This window comes from Castor canadensis, chromosome 2 (assembly GCF_047511655.1).
Source record: "Castor canadensis chromosome 2, mCasCan1.hap1v2, whole genome shotgun sequence".
NCBI classification, from domain to species: domain Eukaryota; kingdom Metazoa; phylum Chordata; class Mammalia; order Rodentia; family Castoridae; genus Castor; species Castor canadensis.
The window spans coordinates 132,310,129-132,332,115 of record NC_133387.1 but is presented as its reverse complement, the minus strand read 5'-3'; the positions used below and the strand labels follow the sequence as shown (position 1 = coordinate 132,332,115).

Sequence of the window (21,987 nt, the reverse complement as noted above, 5' to 3'; positions counted from 1 at the left end):
AGCAGCTAGCCATAAAAACTCCAGTATCACATTTATCTGAAGGGCAAGCATAATGAAGGTGACTAATTTTGCCATGTTTGCCTACCTTAGAGTATTTCAGGACAGCCAGTTTAACCTTTCTCCTATGCTTATTCTTCTTGGGAGTGGGATAAGATGTCTTCCTTTCCTTAGCACCATCGCAAAGTCTTAACACTAAATGAAGGTGGACTCCTTTTGAATGTTGTAGCCTGACAAAGTATGTCCATCTTCCAGTTGCTAACCAGCAAAGGTCAGTCTTTGCGGCTCAGGAGGAATTCTTTCCTTACCCTGGATCTTGGCCTTGACATTTTCTATAGTATCTGAGGTACAGCATGATGGTTTTCCCCATGAAGATTTAAAAAAAAAATTTTAATTGAAAAAAAATTTTTTTTTCTTTTGGTGGTACTAGGGTTTGAACTCAGGGCCTCATGCTTGCTAGACAGGCATTCTACCACGTGAGCCACTCCTCCAGTTGTTCCCTGTAAGGTTTTTTATGAAAATATGCATCTTGATGGTAGTTCTACTGCAGTTGATAGATCAGAAAGGGCAAAAGTATTATTATTACTATTTTTTTTTTTTTGTGGCATTGGGGTTTGAACTCAGGGCCTACACCTTGAGCCACTCCACCAGCCCTTTCTTGGGATGGGTTTTTTGAGATAGAGTCTCCCAAACTATTTGCCCCAGCTTCAAACCTCAGTAGGATTATGGGCATGAGACACTGACTCCCAGAGAAAGTATTTTTTAAAGATGGGTAATAGTAAGACATGATTTCATACAATACAGAAATGAGCCAGAAGAGTGGGAGAAAGTGATGGAGAAGGGAGGATCCAATTGCAGAAGTGTAGCCCTAGAGGAGGCCTGAGGGCCCAGGATCCTCAGCCTAAGAGGAAATGTTGCCAACAGGTACATGCCTTTTACTATGACCTGAGGGAGGGCAGAGCATGGGGATAAAGTTTGGTAGTGGAAAGATGAGGTAATTTTCAATTGATGGCATCTATTTTCCCATGACTTGAGGAAAAGTCATCAAGAGAGGGAAGGAAGCCAATTTGAGGTGAAAACACAGAAAACAATTTTCCTCAAAAGTGAAAAAGTATGCTTTTGAGTTCAATCCCCAGTACCACTCAAAAGTGAGAAAGTTATGATCACTAAGTACATACAGGAGAATCAAATGCCCATTTTAATTTTTTTCAGTCAAATTTAAAATAAGTTCAGTAAACAAAGTTGGATGATTTTCTTCCCCAGTCAGGGTCAGCTGTATGAGTACAGGCAGATTAAGTGCATAGCTTGGTTTAATCAGCATTGGATTTTGCCAGTGAATACAGGGTGATGCAAAAAAGCAGAAATAGTGTCCTCTTTGTAATTTAAGCTTGTAAGAAGGGAAGACAGCATGAGTGAGAACAGGACCAGTAGCTTCAAGTAAATACTTGTACCTGCCTCTTTCCTTTTTGTTTTACCATGCAAGGATGTATCTCAAAGCTGTGTTCTCTCCTCTAAAATTTATTTTAAATTATATACATATAATTTAACCACATATATAAAATCTTCTCTCTCCCCTCCCTTCCCTTCCTCATACTGGGGTTTGAATTCAGGGCTTCAGGTTGTGAGGCAGGTGCTCTACCACATTGACCCATTTGTAGAGCTATAATACTGGTGAAATTCTTTAAAATTATTTTTCCCCTTTTTTTGTGAGGGGAGGGAAATACTAGGATTTGATCTCAAGACTTTACACTTGTTAGGCAGGCACTCTACCACTTGAGCTACATCCCCAGTCAATTCTGTTAAGTTTTAATCAAATATTGATAATTTATTATTTTTTGCTCTTGCTCTGTTCCAACAGTAAGTAGTTAAAATATTATGGAAAAATCTCAAATATACACAAAAGTACAGAGAATTAGGACTTGGGGGTGCCTTCTTCAACTGGTAGGCCATCTGCTTAGCAAGCAGTACCGCCAAAAATAAAAAAATACAGAGTATAGTGTGATGAATCCCCATGTATCTATCACATTTCAATTGTTATCAACATTCTGCTGTTCTTACTTCATCTAGAGCCCTCCCCTCATTTTCCTGATGCATTTTACAGCAAATTTTATAGGCATCCTAACATTTCACTTGTAAATACTTGATACACGTTACTAAGAGTTAAGGATTTAAAAAAAACCCATAACCATAATACCAACAAAATAGCCAATATAACTTAATATAATTTAATACCTAACCCAATCTTAATTTTTCTTTAGTAATCTCAAAAATGTTACAGTTGATTATAATATGACTATGATATGATCAGGTCTGTGAGGAAATATACATTCCAACAAGTATTTGTTGACACCTACAATATGCCAAATATATGCTAGGCGTGTAACTGGAGGAGGGGTCCTGTACTGAGAGGACATACCCTACCTCTAATAAACAGTAATGGATTGACTAGACCCGATCAAGTGCCTCAGAGGCTGATGAGCAGGACTTAGAGAAAAGAGCTAACTTGCATTAGCTCTTCAGATCCAATAGATGTGGGGCCTAACAATGGCCAGCACTCTGAGCTCAGATGAGAAGCCTCCACATAACGCTCCTGCCACCAGAACCACCTTCTGCGGGTTATTCTAGCGCCGCTAAGAAACAGCTCTAATGTGGACTCCTGAGTTACTATCCAGCGTCTTCTAGTAAAATGTACTGCGCCTAGAGCTGTAAGGACTTCCCACGTGAAGGGGTGAAATCAATACTTGAGGAAGTTATCTTCTGGTGGAGAAAATGATACAAACGCACAAATAATCAGATCGCAGGATGGGAAGCCAGCAAATCCTCAGAGAGCACTTGAAAATAAATTCCTCTAAAAGCACAGAGAGGGTTCCTGGGATTGCTGGGAGTGGTGGACCTGTGGCCAAGAGAATGAAGGAAAGGGAAAGAGGCCCCAAGACGACGACATGTCAGTTAAGAATTTGAAGAGCAACAGCAAATCTTTCCTGCAGATGATGGAGACAGAAGGAATGTAAGGCACAATGACAGGTAAACTGTGCCAAACTGTTTAGGGACGCAGCCTTGGACGAAATTCCAACCAGGATGGGCGTGGTGGTCCATGTCTGCAGTAAGAGCACGCAGGGGAGGCAGGAGGATGGAGAGAGTTGGAAGTCAGCCTGGGCTAGCTAGCAAGATCCTGTTTCAGAAAGATTCCAGTCAGATAGCAAAAAGCCTAAGGGATTTAAGTTAAGGAATTAAGCTTCATTTGTGAAGTATTAAACACTATAGCCCAGGAACATTCCTTTCTCATTCAGGTCGAGGGATACCTCGACCTGGTCTATCCTGCTTAAATCATTCCTATGACCGATTGGACATTCATTCACTATAAATATCGCAGCTTGCAGCATAAATCTCCTTAGTATACATTAGAAGTTATGTGGAAAATCTCAAGCACAATATATAAAACGCCAATCCCATATTCAATACGCCATCTCCCAACACCTTACAACACCGCAAAGACCTAACTAGTTTTGCGCAAGAACACTTCAACAGTGATCAATAAACGGGCAATCATACTAGATCAGGGCGGAGCTATAAAAATGTATCCGCAGGGGTGATCATTCTTTCTGCCAGGTCTCCCAGTAAAGTACCAAGAGATTACGGGCTACTTCGGTTGTCTAAGCACCGGCACTAGGCACAACATCCCTTAGGCTTTCTGGGCCTGCGTTTCCTAATTGATACCCTGTGAAGTAGAATAATTACTTCCAATAAAGCCAAACCAACCAACCCTTTTGCAGCAGAGAGCTATTGGGCTGCCCCTCCCCCACCCTCGAAAAGTCAGCCTCAAAATAAGGTGACGACTAAGGCTCTCTTCCGTTTAGCGAGTTTAGCCCCATGAACCAAATCTACTGGCCCGGTTATGGGGCGCTACCTTAACCTTGAGAAGGGCTCCGTCCCTTCTCGGCGCGTCCCCCCGCCCGCCCAACGGCCGGCCCCGCCAGCCCCATACCCTCAGGTTAGCCCGGAGGCCCAGACTCTTGGCTAAATTCTGCAGGTCACTGTACTTGAAGGAGTCCAGCTCCTCCGCGGAGGGGACCGTCATCACGTTCTGCAACCCAGGTAACACTCAGAAGATTGAAATTAAGCAGCGCGGGTCTAACCTCTAGCACCACTCTAAGCGTTAGCCCAGAGGCACAATATATTCAGTTTAAATGAAGAACGCTGCATGTCCATTGGTTGAAAATGCCTTGAAGGCGGGGTTTCTGACTCTAACCAATAGAAAGGTTGATTCCCGGCAGACGCACGGCTCTTCTTCATGCCTCACCAATAGGCAGTCGCTGAAAGGTGCGTGGGGCGTGCCCAGACGCACCTTATCCAATGAGGACGTAGAAACCATGCTTGGGGCGGGGCCTGGTGTGTGTTCGAAATAGGCGCCCTCAGCAGGAAAATGGCGGCCAGAGCACAGCGGTATCACACCCGTTGTGCAAAGCATTCCCGAGATGACTTTTGTGAGGGCACTAAGAAGGCGATTGACGAACCTTCTATCACGACTTCCATGGAGTGGGACACGCAAGTGGTGAAAGGGTCCTCGCCGCTTGGCCCAGTGGGGCTGAGGACGGAGGAACTCCCCGCCAGCCCACCGCTGCCGTCGTGGCTGCAGCCGGAGAGGTGCGCCGTGTTCCATTGCGCGCAGTGCCACGCGGTGCTGGCGGACACGGTGCATCTAGCCTGGGACCTGTCGCAGTCCCTTGGGGCCGTGGCATTCTCCAGTAAGTCGGGGGAGGCGGAGACGGGCGCGAGGTGGCCTTGCCGCTTTTCCCACCGGCTGGCGCAAAATTCGCGGGGAGAAAAGGAGCAGAAGATTTGGAAGGAAAGTGGCCCGTTAGCCCGGGGGATGCGGCCGAGGGGTTTTTGCTTTAATTCCCTAGCAGCTGGGCGTCCAAAGCAACCGCAACCCGGTGCGTGAGCCTGCGTGGCGGGCGGGAGGCGCTCCTTTTCGATATCCCCGGAGGTACCGGTTCTGACCCGTGTCTGTCTTCCCAGGAGTCACGAATAACGTCGTTTTGGAAGCGCCCTTCCTGGTGGGCATTGAAGGTTCGCTCAAATATAGGTACGTGCGAGAATTCCGGGGGGTCAGTGACACTAGGAACTGATGTGGACGGGGACAAAACGGCTAATGCTCCCATGGCGCGATGGAAGTTTATTGCAAGCTCGCCGGGTGCTGAATGATGACACGCGGTTGGCTCTGGTATGAACTTCGTGGATTGTAGGAAAATGAACAAAATTAGATTTGGGTGGAGGTTTTAGGAAGGGTCTGTGATGTGATGTGGCTAGTGCCTAGTGATGGAGAAAATAATTTTTTGGTTTGTAGTGAGAGTACTTATGAATTATGATCCTTTGAGATAACTAGGACTTTGAAGTTGGCATTTAACGTGAAATTTGTAATAAACTATGGTAGGACTAATTCTGTAGAAATCCCAGAAACTGGGGAAAAACACAGAGTACTTGAGTACTGTCTCGTAAACTTTGCATCTTGCCGGTGCTATGACTTACAAGTGAAGTAGAATACTCAGCAGATTATTATAGAAAGACTCCAAATTTTGAATATTAGCTTTAACAGGAAGACAGTTCATTCGATCATAGTTTACATAAAGTATAGGGATTCTTAGTTGCTTTGCTGGGGGAACAGGAAGAGTTCTGCAGTTTAAACAAACTTAAGTTAGATCCATAGCTCCCTTCCTCTTTCACGATTGAAAAGACACCCACCTCCCTATCCCTGCAGTAGTCCCCATCCCTACCAAGGGGACAGAGAGGAAAGCAGTGGTGCTCTGTTTGGATTTGGGTGATTCGGAGGCAGAGACAGAAGCTCTCTGAATCTCTTCCTAGACAGCAACACAGTGCATGTAGACCGGTGCTGTCCAAAATTATAACCAGTAGCCATACGTGATTATAAAGATGTGGTCATTCTGAATTGAGCTATGTAGTGAATGCAACACACAAAGGTTTGGTGTGAAAAATTAATATATGTTTAATATTGATTACGTGTTGAAGTGACATTTTTAACATTGAGTTACATAAAATTTCTTAAGACTTGTTTTACTTTAAGCTGTACTGGGGTTTGATCTGAGAGCTTTAAGCTTGCTAGACAGACGTTTTACCACTTGAGCCACACCTCCAGTCCATTTTGCTCTGATTATTTTGGTGATGGGCTCTCAAGAACCACTTGCCTGGGCTGGCCTTGAACAGTCATCCTCCCGGATCTCGGGCTCCCAAGTAGCTAGGATTACAGGAGTGAGCCACTAGTGTTTTTATTTTTTTTAAACAAGTATTTTAAATTACATATGTGGAGTTGGGATGTGGCTCAGAGGTAGTGTTTACCTAGTTTCAATCTCTAGCACCACAAGAAAAAAACATAAGAGTGAAATAGAGTACACACGTAACTCACATAATACTGTAGTTGCTTTGTAAGACCCTGGAGAGAAAGCCTCATGTTTATCTGTATTTGCGAGACTTACAGAGAAGGTTATGCAGTGGCACAGCTTAAGATAGTTCAATTTGTGTTTTTTGTAGTGCTGCCCGTTGTTGTTTTTTATATAAGAGCATATGTATTCATTACTTAGATGGAATTAGACAATGGATAAAGAAGTTGATTATTGATGCAGCCGAAAGAGCATAAATTTTGGAGTGAAGAAACATGTTCTTTTACCTTGACCTTTTTTTTTTTTTTAATGGTGGTACTGGGGTTTGAACTCAGGTCCCTGAGCTTGCTAAGCAGACACCCTCCCCTTGAGCCATACCCCCAGTCCTTTTTGCTTTTCGTTATTTCTGGAATGGGGGAAAAGTAAAAGTGATAATTATATGGTCTCATAGGGTCAGAAAAAGAACTTTATTTACTGCTACTTCCCATAAGTTACATTGGATATTTATCTTCCTAATAAACTTATACCCAGGCTGTCCTGGACTGGGACTTCCTATTTATGCTTTCTGCCGAGTTGGGATGACAGGTAGGTGCCAACATGCTCAGTTATTGGTTGATATGGGGGTCTCACTAACATTTTGCCTGGGCTGGTTGCTTTTTGTTTATTTTTTAGGTAGGGTCTCACTTTTGCCTAGCCTACCTGGGATCGTGATCTTCGCATTGATTCCTCCTGGATAACTGGCATTACATGTGTGAAACACCATGCCTGCTTGTTTGTTGAGATGTGGATCTCATTATTTTTGCCCAGGCTGGCCCTCAACTGTGATCCTCCCAAAGTAGCAGTGATTACAGATGTGATCCACCATGTCTGTGGTTCTGTTTTTTTTTGGCAGTACTGGGGCTTGAACTCAGGGCCAGAACATCAAGCCTCTCCGCCAGACCTTTTTTGTGATGGATTTTTTCAAGATAGGGTCTCACAAACTATTTGCCCAGGCTGGCTTTGAACTGCGATCCTCCTGATCTCTGCCTCCTGAGTAGCTAGGATTACAGGCGTGAGCCACTGGCACTGACTCTGTTGTTCTTTTGTGGTATCTATTGACGTGAATGTGTTTCTTTCTAGGCATGTGTGGTTTTTTGGTTTTTTTGAGACAGGATCTTGCTAAGTAGCCCATGTTGGCCTTAAACTCATAATCCTGCCTCAGCCTGCTGAGTGCTGGGGCTATAGGTATAAAGCACCATGCTCAGCAGGAGAGGCTACTGTTTTTGTTCTCTGATTTTCCTTCTTATCTTTTTCTGTTTTTTCCCCCCAGCACATACAACCTTTTATTCTGCAGTTCTTGTGGGATTCCCATTGGCTTCCATCTGTATTCCACCCATGCTGCTCTGGCTGCTTTGAGAGGTCATTTCTGCCTTTCCAGTGATAAAATGGTGTGGTAAGTAGATGTTGATAATGTTTATCAAAGAAATTAAAAAAAAAAAAATCTTCTAGGGGGGCGGGGACAGGGGAGAAGAGGCCCAAACAATGTATACACATATGAATAAATGTATAAACAATTTAAAAAAGAAAAAAAATCTGGGAAGAGAAAATGTCTGTACTAAAGGCGGTGCTAAAGGCAGTGCTGTCTTACAAAAAAGCAGTGGAACCAGAACATAACCTGTAACATTATTATCGTTTCAGATGTCTTCTTAGCATACTGTGTCTTGATAGTCATATCATAATTCAAAAGGGATTCTTTCATTAAAGAAAATTCTAGAAGGTATGCTTTTTTGCATAGGCTCGCTCTCTGCTTTTCCACTTCTCACTACCATAGGGTTGGACTCTGGGCCATGACTGTATCATGTATTCCTAGGTATAGGATGTGCTCCTGCTGCTTGAGCTACTTTGCCAGGCTTTTTTTGTGATGGGTTTTCTCAACATAGGGTTTGATGGACTATGCCTGGGGCTGGCTTCGAACTGCCATCCTCTTGCTCTCTGCCTCCCAAGTAGCTAGGATTAAGGTGTGAGCCACTGTGCTAGGGTAAAAAATACATGATGTCACTTTTTTTTTTTTTTTTTTTTTTTGGTAGGACTGGTGTTTGAACTCAGGGTTTCACACATGCAAAGCAGGCACTCTGCTAATTGAGCCAAACCTCCAGTTCTGGGTTTTGTTGTTGTTGTTGTTGATATTTTGTTTTGTTCTGTTTTATTTTGGTGGTACTGGGGTTTGAATTCTAGGCCTCATGCTTGTTAGGCAGGCATTCTACCACTTGAGCCACTCTTCTGGCCCAAAATTCTTTTTTGTTGTTGTTTTGTTTCCTTTTGTGGTGCTAGGATCAAACCTGGGGCCTTGTACACAATAGGAAAACACTCTGCTTCTGAACTACATTCCCAGCCCTCTCTGAGTTCTTACACAAGAAAACCTGGGCTCAGAGATGTGGAGGAACATTTGAATCCCTGAATTCAAGCTTATTTTCCTTTCATTAAAATATAATGAAACACCAGCTGGGCGCTGGTGGCTCACGCCTGTAATCCTAGCTGCTTGGGAGGCTGAGATTGGGAGGATCAGCCTCTGCAAATGGTTTTGGATACTCCATCGCCAAAAAAATAATCAGAGCAAATGAACTGGAGGTGTGGCCCAAGTGGTAGAGCACCTGCTTTGCAAGCTTGAAGCCCTGAGTTCAATCCCCAGTACTGCCCCCCTCCAAAAAAACTTTCATTTTTTTTCATTTGATGTACTTAGTTGTATGTAATTGAATGTGGTTAACAAAACAATAAAATAGGTAAAACCCATCCTTTATCATGAGGCTGTTCAGTGTGCGTTAAGTATACCATTTTCCCTTTATTGTAGATTTCCAACAGGAAATATATACTTCAGATGAAACAATATTTTACTTTCTAGTTTCTTTTAAAGTAATTTCTATTTAGAATTTAAAGAGAAAAGTATCTCTAAATGTATGCTATTATTAACCTCAAATCATTTTTTACTTAGGTTTTTTTATGGCTCTGAGGATCAAACCTTAAGTCATTTTTAAAAATAGGTGTGCCTCAGAGGAGCCATAATTGAGATTTTGCTGAAGAAGTAAGCTTTCGGTAATACAAACTTCTGTCTTTTATTAAAAAGCATAGTGAGTCTTTGATTATTATCATGATCTTGAAAATGAGGAGTTGAGTCAAAGGTTAGTTCATTCATTTTGATTAAATAGAAAATTAGGGAAGTATAGGTAGCATGAATCTGGCAATGTGATGAATCTTTGTGTCTGTTAGAATAAATTTGTTTGCTAGTAACAGAAAATCTGACTTATCAGTGGCTTTAACAAGAAGAGGGGGTGGTTGGCTGCTCCAGGAGTCTTCTGTTGGCTCAACCATGATAAATCTCTGGGTCAGCATCTCTGCTTCTCTTGACATTTTCCTCTTTGATACAGGATGGCTGGTGCAATAATAAACATTACATCTACTGATGGTAGTGTACTCAAAGGGAAGGAAAAGGATACGGGAGTATGGGAACAAAAACACGTCTCCTTTTCTCAGCAGAAAATTTCCTTGTTCTGCAAATGGTCAGAACCATGTCACATGATCACTTTAAGTTGGAAGAGCAAATATGTGACAATAGACTTGTCACAGTTGATTTGGAACAGTTATGATTCAACTGCTGGGACAGGCACACAGCTGTTGTAGACAAAATCTGGTTTCTGTTGGTAAGATTGTAGTTAGGAATGGCTAGGCAACCAACAGTATTTGTCACAACGTGATTACTTTCCTTCAAACTGTGCTGCAGGATCTACTGGTAGCGTGAAGCCAATACTCATGATTTTCATACATGACATGGTTTTTGTCTTCAATTTGTCCTGGGATAATTTTGTCTCTGGGAATGGGTAAAACTGAGGCACGATGTCTCTCTGGTGATTTGTGTACTGAGAATTTGTTTTTCCAACAAAATAAACCATAAGTCATGAAATGGAGATGATTAAGGTGCCATATATGTTTGAGATGGTAAGTTTGGTTCACTGGTAATCTTTAATGGGGTATGGTAATAATATTTCCTCTCTGTATTTTCCATCTAGCTATCTCTTAAGAACAAAAGCCATAGTAAATGCATCTGAGATGGATATTCACAATGACCCTCTACCAGAAAAGATAGCAGAGGTAAAATTTTTGTGATAGTTGTGTGCTTCCTTTAATATGACCAGTTTTTTTTTAAATGGTGCTGGAGGATTGAATCCAGATCCTTGTGCAAGCTAGGCAAGTGTTCTACCTCTGAGCTGTATCCCCAAACCTTAATAGAGACAACTCTTGATAATTTGTACCAGGGAACTCGAGGATGGTAAAATGGTTTGATATTCCTTATTTATAACAGAAATCAAGTACTACAGCCACATCATAAGGTCTAGTGTAGGAGAAGGGAAGCTTGCTTTTCTACTACATTCCTGAATTCTTTATGCTGGAATGGACATTATTACATTACATACAGCTGTCCTTTTTTTTTTTTCTTATGGTGCTGAGATTTGAACTCAAGGCCTACACTTTGAACCACTCTACCAGCCCTTTTTTTCTTACTGGTTTTTTCAAGATAGGGTCTTGCTTTGAACTGCGATCCTCCTGATCTCTGCCTCTTGAGTAGCTAGGATTATAGGCATGAGCCACTGGTGCCCAGCTAGCTATCCTTTTTTGAAAGTAACTTATAACCAAGGAAAGAGTGGTAAAATTGTTGTTTGTTTGTTTTTTGTGAGGCGGGGGTGAAAATTGAACCCACGATCTTGCACATGCTTTGCCACTGAGCTATATTCCCAGCCCAAGAATTCTTATTTATTTAATTTTTCTATTTTGTTTTATTTATTTGAGACAGGGTTTTGCTATATGTAGCCCACGCTAGGCTGGGCTATCTTCCTGCCTCAGCTTTCTTAGTGCTGGGAATTGCAGGTGTATACTACCACATACAGATAAAAATTCTTTTTAAATGGGTTTATGGCTTTGAGTTGAAAAAAGCAAATTTTTGATAGTTTACTGACTGATTCATTCTATGAATAATTTTGGAAGAACAACCTTAGAATGTCCTGTTGATTTCAATTTTATTAGTGCTAATACTTTATTCTTTGCAAAATAACACATTTAAAAACCATTGACATTGTTTTTCAAAGTTTAATATTAGTAAACCTAAGCATAGGAAAACAGTGATTTTTTTTTTTTTTTCTGTAAAGGTATAAGAGCATGTACTAAGCCAGGAGTTGGCAAGCTTTTTTTGTAAAGGATTAGCTGACATCTTTTAAGCTTTGTGAGCATGGGGTCTTACTTACAACACTGTGCCATTCTATTGCAAAAGCACTCATAGGAAATATATCAACAAATGCTCACAGCTATGTTACAATAAAACTATTTGCTAAAAGGGGCAGCAGGTTTAGCCCATAGTCCATAGTTTATTAATCCCTATTCTAAGCAAGTGAGTTGAGACAATTAGTAAATATTGTGCTCAAAAATAAATGGCGTCAGATTGGATTTTGGAATTTGGCCATGTTAGAAACAGCACAGACCTACTCCATGCAGCTGAAGAAAATTATAAAGAAAACAACTATCTTTAGTGGTGACTTTCTTCAAGGCATACAGTAAGTGGAGATACAAGAATTTAAGAAAATCTGTTAGACACTGGTAAGAGCACTGAGAGTCTGTGTCATTTGAGCCACAACAACTAACTGTCTCCTACCCTTCCAGCTTGGAGGGGCCTACCATCTGAGCAGATACAGCCATGAACACGGGAATCTTTTCCCCTCATCTCCCAAATGAACAGAACTATAGTATATTCCCAGGAGGGGCAGGCCATCAGCATCCCCTCCTCCCTGTTGACAAACTACTCCAGGGGAGAGTGACCATTTGTTGCATGATAGCTCTACCGCAGCCACAGCAGGCCAAGAATACTGGAAACTCAACTCTTGCCCAGCTTGTTTATAGGGCAGAAATTCCATGCTGGGAGAAGTAAGATGGGGTGACAAGAGGCTATCAACCCAGTGCCTTGAGTATTAACCAGGGATGTCATTCTAAGAGACACCATCTCTTCTCCACACAGACACACCTTCCCACTCCCAATTTGGAAGCAGTGGCATATAGGAATTTTGCACAGGGTGAGAGGCAGATTTTAAAAACAACTCTTGTGTTCCTCAAGGCAACTGACTATTTGAAACGAGATATGGAAAGTTCAAGTTGCGATCTAAAATAGTGGAAATTCTTGTGGTAAGTGATTAAGAGGAAGCTTCTCATTCCATAAAGACCAGCTAAACTGTAGACTAGTTAGAAGCTTATCAGAGAAAATTAGAGAAGTAGCCAAGAAGAGTCCCCCAGGGTTCAACCAGCCGTTAAAGACCAGCCGTGCAAAGGGGTTTGGATTTAATTGGGTAAGACTGGAGTTTCTGTGCCAGGGCACTGTCATAGCAGTGGAGCAGCCAGCCAGCTACTAGTGGAGACTAAGAGCTGGTTGTGATGCCAGTGACAGCAGATAGCTGAATACACAGAGAGCCTTGTTAAAACCAGTAACATTTCAGGCTGTCTATACATGCTGAAGACTTCTTTCTCTGAGGAGTGACATCAGGCGCTTACTCTAGGGGAAAAGAGGAAAATGGGTCAAATAGCCCCATTTATTTAAACCAAGCAAGCAAACAAGAAGCTTGGTAGAGTAGCATTAATTAGTAACTAGGTTTGCTATCTTGTCTAAAATACCAGTTTTCAATAAAAAATATGGAAGTGTGATAAACAGCAAGCATCAGAAACTGCTTTTGAGGACTGGTAAAGTGTCTCAAGTGGTAGACCGCCTGCCTAATAAGCTTGAGGCTGCAAGTTCAAACCCCAGTGCTGCCAAAAAAAGAAAAACTGCTTTTGAAAAGGCTGAGATGTTAGACTTAGTCAAGAAAGCTTCAAAACCATTGTTCAAAATACTTCCAAAGAAAGAAACCATTCTTAGAAAAGTAAAGTAGTATGCCAGTGTCTTAACAAATAGAAGATATCAGTAAAAAGTTTTTTAAAAGAACCAAATGGAATTTCTAGAGTTAAAGTATAACTGAAATGAAAGATACACTAGAGGGACTTCAGCTGATTTGAATGGCAGAAGAAAGGATTACTAGTCTTGAAGATAAGAGTATGCAATCTGAAGAAGAGAGAAAAAAGAATGAAGAAAAATTAACAGCATAAAAAAGTCCCATTGAAACCATCAAGTATTCCTAAATATGCCTTTGTAATAGAAGCACCAAAAGAAGAGTCAAGACTAGAAAAAGTACTCAAGTTAAAAATGGCTGGGATGGGGATGTAGCTCAGTGGCAGAGCATTTACCATCAAAACAGAAAGAAAAAGAAGTAATGGCTGAAAACTTCTCAAATTCAGTGAAAACATTAATTCACATATTTATTGAATTTAATAAATCTGGGTAGGATAAATGCAGAGAGATCAATACCCAGACATATTAAAAATGTTGAAAGATAAGGACAAAAGTCTTGAAAGTAGAACAGTAATTCATAGGTAGGAGGGCACTCCAGTAAGAATTACAGACTCTACAGTTACCTGATTAAGCTGAGTGTCTGAATAAATACTTCTTTTTTTTTGGTTTTGTGCTTTTTGGGTGTTTTTTTTTTTTTTGCTTGTTTTTCCATTTTTTGGCTATTTTGCATGTTGAACTCAGAGCATCATACTTTGTTGGGAAGTGCTCTACCACTTGAGCCACTCCACCAGTCCTTTTTCTGTTGGTTGTTTTTGAGATAGGGTCTTGTGTTTATGGCTGGGCCATTCTGGACCTAGATCCAGAATGTGCTTTTTCCACATAGCCGGGATGACAGGCACCCATCACTGGCCCAGCTGTTGGTTGAGATGGAGTCTTGCGAACTTTTTGCCCAGGCTGGCCTCAAACTGCTATCCTCCCATCCTCCGCTTCCCAAGTAGCTAGGATTATAAGTTTCAACCACCACTCCCAGCTGATTTTCTTTTTTTTTTTGAGAGTCTCCCCTGGACCCCAAACCCCAAACATATGCCATTGTTATTGGCTAACTTTGTGTGTTCTTATAACATAAATCGTAACAGAGTATGTATCTAACATTGCAGAAATAATGCATTTTTGTTTACCCTGATTTCAGTAGAAGGCTAAATTATGTGTAATGCTGTATTCTATAACTTTGTGAGTTGAAGTACATGTATATTGAGTAATACTACTTAGTTTCATTCTAAATCTAGCTGTTCAAAGGTGAAAGAACTCTTGGAAATATATTAGACATCTATTTTAAGCCTAATAGCACAGAGGTAGATCCATTAGCAGAATATTAAAGTCAAAAAGGTATTTGTTACTGTTAAAAGCAAAGCTAATTCAAGTGCTAGCAAACATGAAGCCCTGAGTGCAAATCCCAGTACCGCAAAGGAAAAAAAAATAGCATCTTGCTTATGGAAAAGGAAAGGAAGAATAATTAATGCTTCTTTGTTCATGAGTCTCTGTGACCCCACTTTATTCTGGTCTTCACAGAACAGTGATGCTTAGCAATAGTTTGTTATCACAGGAAGGGTTTGCTGGATAAGTTCTCTCAGAAATAGAGCAAATGTATTCCTGACATGTGGAGGTATTGCCAAGTCCCAGTCATGATAGAAAATAGCATGAGTTTGGGAGGGCATTACATTTTCTCCCCTCCCCTCCCCTCCCCTCCCCTCCCCTCCCCTCATTTATTTATTTTTGTGGTACTGGGCATCGAACCCAGGGCTTTGTGCATGCTAGGCAAACACTTAACCACTGAGTTACATCCCCAGCCCACTGGGAGGGCATTACAACTAGCAAATTGAGAGCTATACAGAAGATGCCCTGATGTCTCTATATTGTTCTTTCTAGTTGAAAGAGAAGATAATGCTAACGCATACTCGCTTAAATTCACTAATGAAGATTCTGAAAGAAAAGACTCCCGACCAGATCAATACAGAAAACTGATTGAGAACCAAGTTGTAAGTACCAGGTTCAGGATGTTTTGGTGTCTTCCAACAACAGTTGCTATTTGGTCATATCTGGAAAATAAAAAAAGGTAAAAGAAAAAAACTGACTAAGAATGGGGGGAGCTGGGTGCAGTGGTACCTGCTTGTCATCCCCAGCTACTTAGGAAACACAAATAGGAAGATCTCTGTCCAGGCCAGCCTGGGCGTAAAGTGAGACCCTATTTCAAAAATAACCAGCACAAAGGGCTTAGCAGAGTAGCTCAAATGGCAGAGCACCTATTTAGGAAGCCCTAAGTTGAAGCTCCAATACTGACCCCCCCCCAAAAAAAAAAAAAAAAGGGTGTGATTGTGGTTTATTATGTTTACCTCTATTCTGATTTTCCAATTGATTTATGAAGTGTTTTTAAAAGATGAGAAAATGAGGGGTCTTCCTGTCCAGGTTTCATAGTTACTTTCCTGAAGTACTTGTTTTAGCTTCTTACTAATTTTGTAATACCTGTCTGTGCATCTTTCACTGCAAATTTAGGAATTAGGGTGCAATGTCCCATGTGTCCTCTGACCCAAAAATGCACAGTTGGTCTGAAAATATAGGTGGGGTTAACGTTCACTACTAGTGTTCCTAGATGAATCATTTGTTACATAAATACTGATAAATCATTTTCTCATGTAAAATAGATACATAATATTCTTTGGGTAATATTTAATAAATTTATGGCATAATATACAATTTGTCTCTTCTGTTGTAAACTCAGCTTAATATAGTACTAATGAAATAAGGGCTGGTGGAATAGCTTAAGTGGTAGAGCGCCTGCCTAGCAAGCGTGAGACCCTCATATCAGAAAAAGAAGTAATACATCAAACACCCACTTTCATCCCAGTGGGAAATGCTTGAAGAATTTTAAAAAGAGGGGTGTGATGAGGACAATTTATTTTGACTGTCCTTATGGTTATCCTCTGGAATACAGGTGGGAGGGGCCCCAAACAAGTGGTAATGGGTAAACTTGGTTGATACAGCTAAAATTTTTAAGATAGATTCTTTCCATTTCATATTACATATTGGATATTTTCCTTTACAAATGTTTTAATCTGCAGGAAATTCTGATTTGTTTGCCTCATGCTTTTGAGTGTAAAATTTAGTCCTACAAATGAGGGTGACACTTCCTGACAAATGGCTCCAGAAAAGCTCTTATGTTTTAAAGAATGGAACCTAATAAATTAATACTGTATTGACTCATTCTGGGGTTTTTAGAGAACGTTCTTTTTTGGCAGCACTGGGGTGTGAACTCGCGGCTTTACACTTGCTAGGCATGTGTTCTTACTACTTGAGCCACTCCACCAGCCCTGGGGCTTTTAATATATATGGGTATGTCTACCTCAACATTCAGCATATTTCTTTCATCTTAATTTGAAAGCTGTTCTTATGTGTGGGTATGTTGTGTGTGTTTGAGTGTTGCTGGGGATCAAATGCCTCACACATGCAAGGCAAGAATTCTGCCACTGAGCTACACCCCCAGTAGCCCAGTAGTTGTTAAACTCTGGATTTGCCATTTTAGATGAGATGCTCATTAGAAAGTTAAGTGCTTGTACTTGACGTCAAATTAAATGAAGTGGCCTCATAGATACATATTTTTCCTCCCAAATTATATGTGCAGTGTACAAAAAAAATTCATATATATGTGTAACAAAGTAAACTACTCTTCTCCCCTTTCCATTTTTGAAAGGCTAATATAACATGCTGTTAAGTGAGCAGACTTTGGAACCAAACTCTTTGGATTCATATTATTGGCTGAAGTATTTATTAGCCATGAACTTGAAGAATTAACATAAACTGGTTTTGTTTATAGGGATTAAAAACTATTGTTACAGGGAGAATCAAATGAGTTATAAATTAGACTAAACTGGGACTAGATACCCACATGGAAAACACTGAATCCTTCCTTGTAGGAAATCAACTCAAGTACTGTAACAACCTTTTTTTTCTGGCACTGGTATTTGAACTCAGAACCTCATGCTTTCTAGACAGTCACTCTACCCTTTTTTTGTGATGGTTTTTTCCAAGATAGCATCTCTTGAACTCTTTGCCCGGGGCTGCCTCAATCCTCCTCATCTCTGCCTCTTGAGTAGGTAGGATTACAGATGATAGCTACTGGCAACGCTTTACTTTTATATTCCATTCTCCAGCACAGTTCCTTTTTGAGTGTAGTTTATCAGTTGATGCTTGTTAAATGATGAGTCTCTCAAAAATCAGAAAGCGTGTCACATAAAAGCCACATAGCTTATTTGTTCCTCCTTGTTTGACAACAGCCAGTCCTAAAGAACTGATTTCCCCACATCAAGAGAAGCATTTCTTCTCAATACACTTTAATGTAAAAACTTTGATAGGGTTGGTGGAGTGGCTCAAGTGGTAGAGCACCTGCCTAGCAAGGATGAGTTCAAACCCCACTGAAACATACCCACATGCACCAGTTTGGTTAGGTAACCAAACCAGTACGATAGTACTATATCCTAAAGAGAAATTAAAAGATTCGTTCATAAGTCAGGTGGGCCCTAAAGGTGAAAAGGGAATGGGGTTATTATTAAGTTTAAACATGATGTTCTTTTTCTGCAGATGGCTGGCTGTCCCACCGGATAACATGTAACAGAAACTGCCACAACTAGTTATCAAGAAACCTGGTCCATTGGTCTTTGATATCGGGAGCCTGCTTTAGCACAGGCTTAGGGAATGGATCCTCCCATTACCCTAACATACTACTTTATTTAGAATTACCCATTTTAAGTAACAACACAATAAAATTTCAGTGCATTCTCAGCCCATGCTGCTTTATTGCTAAAAATACATATATACATAGGTGCAGAGTTTCCAACTCTTAAAATAGTTCCTTTTTACATCAAGGAATAAAATTTCTTCAAAACTCCCCAAAATGCATAGATTTAAAAGCTGCCGTTAGTAATACTTCAAACATATTCAATGAAATTCTTTCAACATTATCTTATATACCAATGGTGCCATGGACAATATACAGAACAGCAAGTAAACACAGTAACTTCCATACTTAAAGGACAGTAAATAAACTATTGTGAAGGGTAACTGATATTAACCTTTTTATTGGCAATGGGTGGCTGTAAAGCTAGTTCCAAGTCTAGTCCCAGACTGCTGATAATGTATTGCCAGAATCCTTTTTGATCCCTGGGAGCATCCATGCTGAGGTTCAAACTCAGGGCTTCACACATGCTGAGCAAGTGTTCTACCACTAAGCTGCACCCTCAGTGCAAAAAATACATTTTAGTTGAGGACATGGCATGACAAAATGTTTTGAAAATTGTTAGTAACTATTCTGACTGTAGAAGTCTGGGCTCCAGCAAAAGTTTCATGTGATGTTTGGTGTTCCATTATCTATTTTAATATACCTTAGTAGAACAGGAACAGAGTTTAGAGGAACTCTTAAATCTTTGTTGGCAGATGTTATCAATGAGTAGCAGAGATACTGCCTGTATTTGAGTGAAAAACAAAATGATAAAGCTAATTCTGAGTTACTGAATTTGCCATTCTAGTTGATGTATCCCCAAAGGCATTTGTAGCAAACTCCCACAGCAAAGAATACAAAGTTATAATTATCTTGAAAAAAACTTTGTTTTTCAAAAAAACAGGACATGTGACCCAGATTGAGCCTAGTAAAACTCAGTCTTATCCTGAATTCTTTTCTGTTTTGGCCACTTTCAGATGAATTCTATTTGTATATTATTATACTTACTTGTGTTACTTTCAAAATGTTATCCTACCACAATATGTTGAAGACTTTCTTGCAAGGCTAGGGATCAAAGCTATGGCCATGTGGATGCTAGGCCAAGTGCTCTATTCCTAGGTTACAAGTTCCTCACCCTCCCCTACCCCTTATAATACAATAAACTGATGAAACTGATAATTGCTCATCAAAATAAATGCTAAGGTTTTCCTTTTTTAAGTAGGGACACTTAACTGTTCATTTGGGACCAAAAGATTTAGGCAAGAAATTATGTAATCTGACCACTTCATCAAGAATAAAACTCTGGCTATAAAAAAAATAAAGTTTTTAATGTAATACAGTAATGAGAAATGAAATCAGTGATATTAACAGTATTTATATAACTCTACAACATGGAAAAATGCTCCCTCGCTGCAGGGATCCTTTGTGGTTGGTCCGTAGCATCCAAAACAGTTAACCCAGTTACCTGAAGTCCTGAAATAACGTGCATATCTACTTTATTCACTTCCAAGGTACTAATTTGGTTTGTGTGTATGAGACAGGCTAGCCTCCAAATTCTGGGCTCAAGCTATCTTCCTGTCTTCTCAATAGCAGGAACAACAGGTGTGTTCTACCATTACCTGGCTCATGATACTACTTTTAAGGGACCCACATAAACCTCTTCAGAAAAGCCCCACATCTAATTCTTTTACTGCATACTGGTATTTCCTAAGACTACCCTACTTAGCCTATTTACCCTAACCTTTCTGAAACTCTGCACCTTTCTGATTATAGCCACAGCAGTTTATTTATTATTCATGCTTAGTTTGACTTATTTTCCAAACATGCTTGGGGACTAATGGAATTAGGAAGGAGGTCAGTGAGCACTGTTATGCCCTATTCCTGACAGGCTGAATGTCTTGTGGTCACCCCTGTTTATCTTATACTTCCATTTTCAATGGAAGATAATTAGAAAGTAAAGTAATTCAAATAAATCCATACTATTGGCTTAAGTATCTATTGCTTCATTATTAAATGCATATATAAAATTACTAGTAACCACCTAACAATGGAATATTGCAATCATGCATCAGAATATTAATATCTAAAATCAGTTATGGGCCTGCAACTATTGCTTGCACTTTTAACCAGACCCTGTTTTAATAAGCATGCAGAGTAAACCCCTTGATTCAGAGGACTGTGGAAAATAACAATGATACATGCAAAATTTCAACTGAGTTAATAAAGTAATTGCTTAGAAATACAGGCAGGTGTTTCACATCTATCACAATGGTGCTTCAGACAGATGTAGAAGTCATACAATTAAAAGGATAAAAATTAGGACCACTGTTCAGTTACAAAAGGCTTATAAGGAAATTCTGGCCCTTTGAGTAAAGAATTAAGGGATGCAGACTTAAGGTAGTGATAACTTTCCTTGGCCATTTACTGGATCATGGAAGAGCATACACGGTATAGGGAGATGGTGAAGGTGCTCTTAGGCAGCAGAATGGTTTCTTTTCTGATTCACATTAATGAGCATTACCTGTACAGCTTCCTGGGAAGGAACAGAAGAGCAGAGCTAATACAATGTAAACTCAAGCACTAATGCCCTGAAATTCAACATAGCACTTGGCCAAGGGATCCTTTTGGCCAAGGGATCCTTCCAAAATGGTATAATTAATAGCCAAGCAATGTTCTGAATAAACTAGAAGCAGTTTGCTTGCACCAACAGCACCATGAGAATGTAAACTCCCAGAGGCCAAGGAACTCTTCATATTTTGCATATCACAGGTACATAAAAGTAAACATGAGACAAAGATAACTTTGAAAAGTAATTAACTACATACTCAGACTACAAAAACTTGTAGCATATTTTAGCATTCTGAACTATTAACATGGCTGTCATGGGTAATCTTTAATTGAAGTAACTATTGACATCACTGTAACTAGTAGCCACATCTCCATGATCATGCAGATGTCTGAGTATTGCTTGGTAGTTCCAATACTTAACACGGATGGACAGCATAGGACATTTAGAGAGAAACTATAATCAGCTTAATATAGCCTTATCCCTGTCTCTTGGAGTTGCCATATAAGAATTAAGTATTTTAAGAATTAAGCTCTACACCACGTATCTTTTATTTTTTTCCCTGGGAAAACAAAGGAACATAGACCCAATCTTTTCAGGGACTTTCAAGGTGCTAAATGGCTAAAATGGAGATGAGGTAAAAAGGAGTATGACACCCTAGTTCCACTATTACATCCTGATATGTGAGCTGTGTGGTTTCTCAGATCAGGACAGAAACTATTGCTGGATTCTCCTTGTTAACAGAATAAGCAGTCACCGGCCATTGACTTCATCGTGTCTACATTAGACAAGGTTTTTAAAAGAAAAAAAAATATATATATATATAAATATGGTCTTTGGCTACTTCCCAATCTTTTTGCTTCCTATCTCTGAATCCTAACTTCCTAAATCAATCATGAGGAAAAGCCAGCTATGCAAGTTCTTGTGTTTTATAACTAATCACACACACAACAAACTTTTCCTTTTAAAAAAGGTATGCAGGAAGCCAGTGGAGGTGACAAGGCATTCTACAGAATAAATGCCTGTTGTTGACAGGAAGAACAAGCAAAAACCCACTTGTTGGCGTCATTGGGACTGTAGGAGTACATTTGTTTACATAGATTAAGCATGAGAAAGATTTCAACAGATCTAACCTCTACTTTGCAAAATAACACAAAAGTTGGTATTTCTCATACAGATATGTATTCATATACATTCATACTGTTTTAAAGAAAGTACCCATCAGATGCTCTTTACCTAGAACTTCTTTTTGCTTTTGTGGAACTCTGAACACAGAGCCCCACAAACTCAAGTAGTAGTCACGTTCCACTGTACAGTTTTGCAGATGCAGTTCCCTATACATGCAGAACTGTTATTGCTCCTAAGATTC

The 21,987-nt window shown here is 40.2% G+C and overlaps 2 protein-coding genes across 5 annotated transcripts in view; one reads left to right on the top strand and one right to left on the bottom strand.

The window, feature by feature from the left end:
• The window catches only part of LOC109694357 (nucleolar and spindle-associated protein 1), a 28,237-nt gene extending 24,118 nt beyond the window's left edge, over window positions 1–4,119 (bottom strand). For both annotated transcript variants that reach the window (XM_074065694.1, XM_074065693.1), the window contains exon 1: window positions 3,983–4,119. In XM_074065694.1, the coding sequence (XP_073921795.1) occupies window positions 3,983–4,075 (93 nt within the window). In that variant the 5' untranslated portion in view covers window positions 4,076–4,119. The remainder of the gene's footprint in view (window positions 1–3,982) is intronic.
• Window positions 4,120–4,265: 146 nt separating this feature from the next.
• Oip5 (Opa interacting protein 5) lies at window positions 4,266–18,117 on the top strand. Of its 3 annotated transcripts, none has more exons than XR_012445422.1 (7): window positions 4,266–4,742; window positions 5,017–5,083; window positions 7,726–7,824; window positions 10,433–10,514; window positions 12,427–12,590; window positions 15,211–15,320; window positions 17,917–18,117. XR_012445422.1 is itself a non-coding variant. In XM_074065699.1 (6 exons), exons 1-5 carry the CDS (start codon window positions 4,421–4,423, stop codon window positions 15,304–15,306), a joined length of 690 nt encoding a protein of 229 aa, XP_073921800.1. In that variant the 5' UTR covers window positions 4,266–4,420; the 3' UTR covers window positions 15,307–15,320; window positions 17,917–18,117. The 3 variants fall into 3 exon arrangements, 1 of the variants encoding a protein (XP_073921800.1); XR_012445421.1 differs by having other exon boundaries at window positions 7,702–7,824; XM_074065699.1 differs by lacking the exon at window positions 12,427–12,590 and having other exon boundaries at window positions 7,702–7,824.
• The last annotated feature ends 3,870 nt before the right edge of the window (window positions 18,118–21,987 follow it).

What these genes read in the sequence shown, in the direction of transcription:
- Oip5 (XM_074065699.1), top strand. Translation starts at nt 4,421, where the DNA reads ATGGCGGCCAGAGCACAGCGGTATCACACCCGTTGTGCAAAGCATTCC. An exon ending in TGGGGCCGTGGCATTCTCCA is followed by an intron (nt 4,743 to 5,016) that starts GTAAGTCGGGGG and finishes CTGTCTTCCCAG; the next exon opens with GAGTCACGAATAACGTCGTT. An exon ending in GAAGGTTCGCTCAAATATAG is followed by an intron (nt 5,084 to 7,701) that starts GTACGTGCGAGA and finishes TTTTCCCCCCAG; the next exon opens with CACATACAACCTTTTATTCT.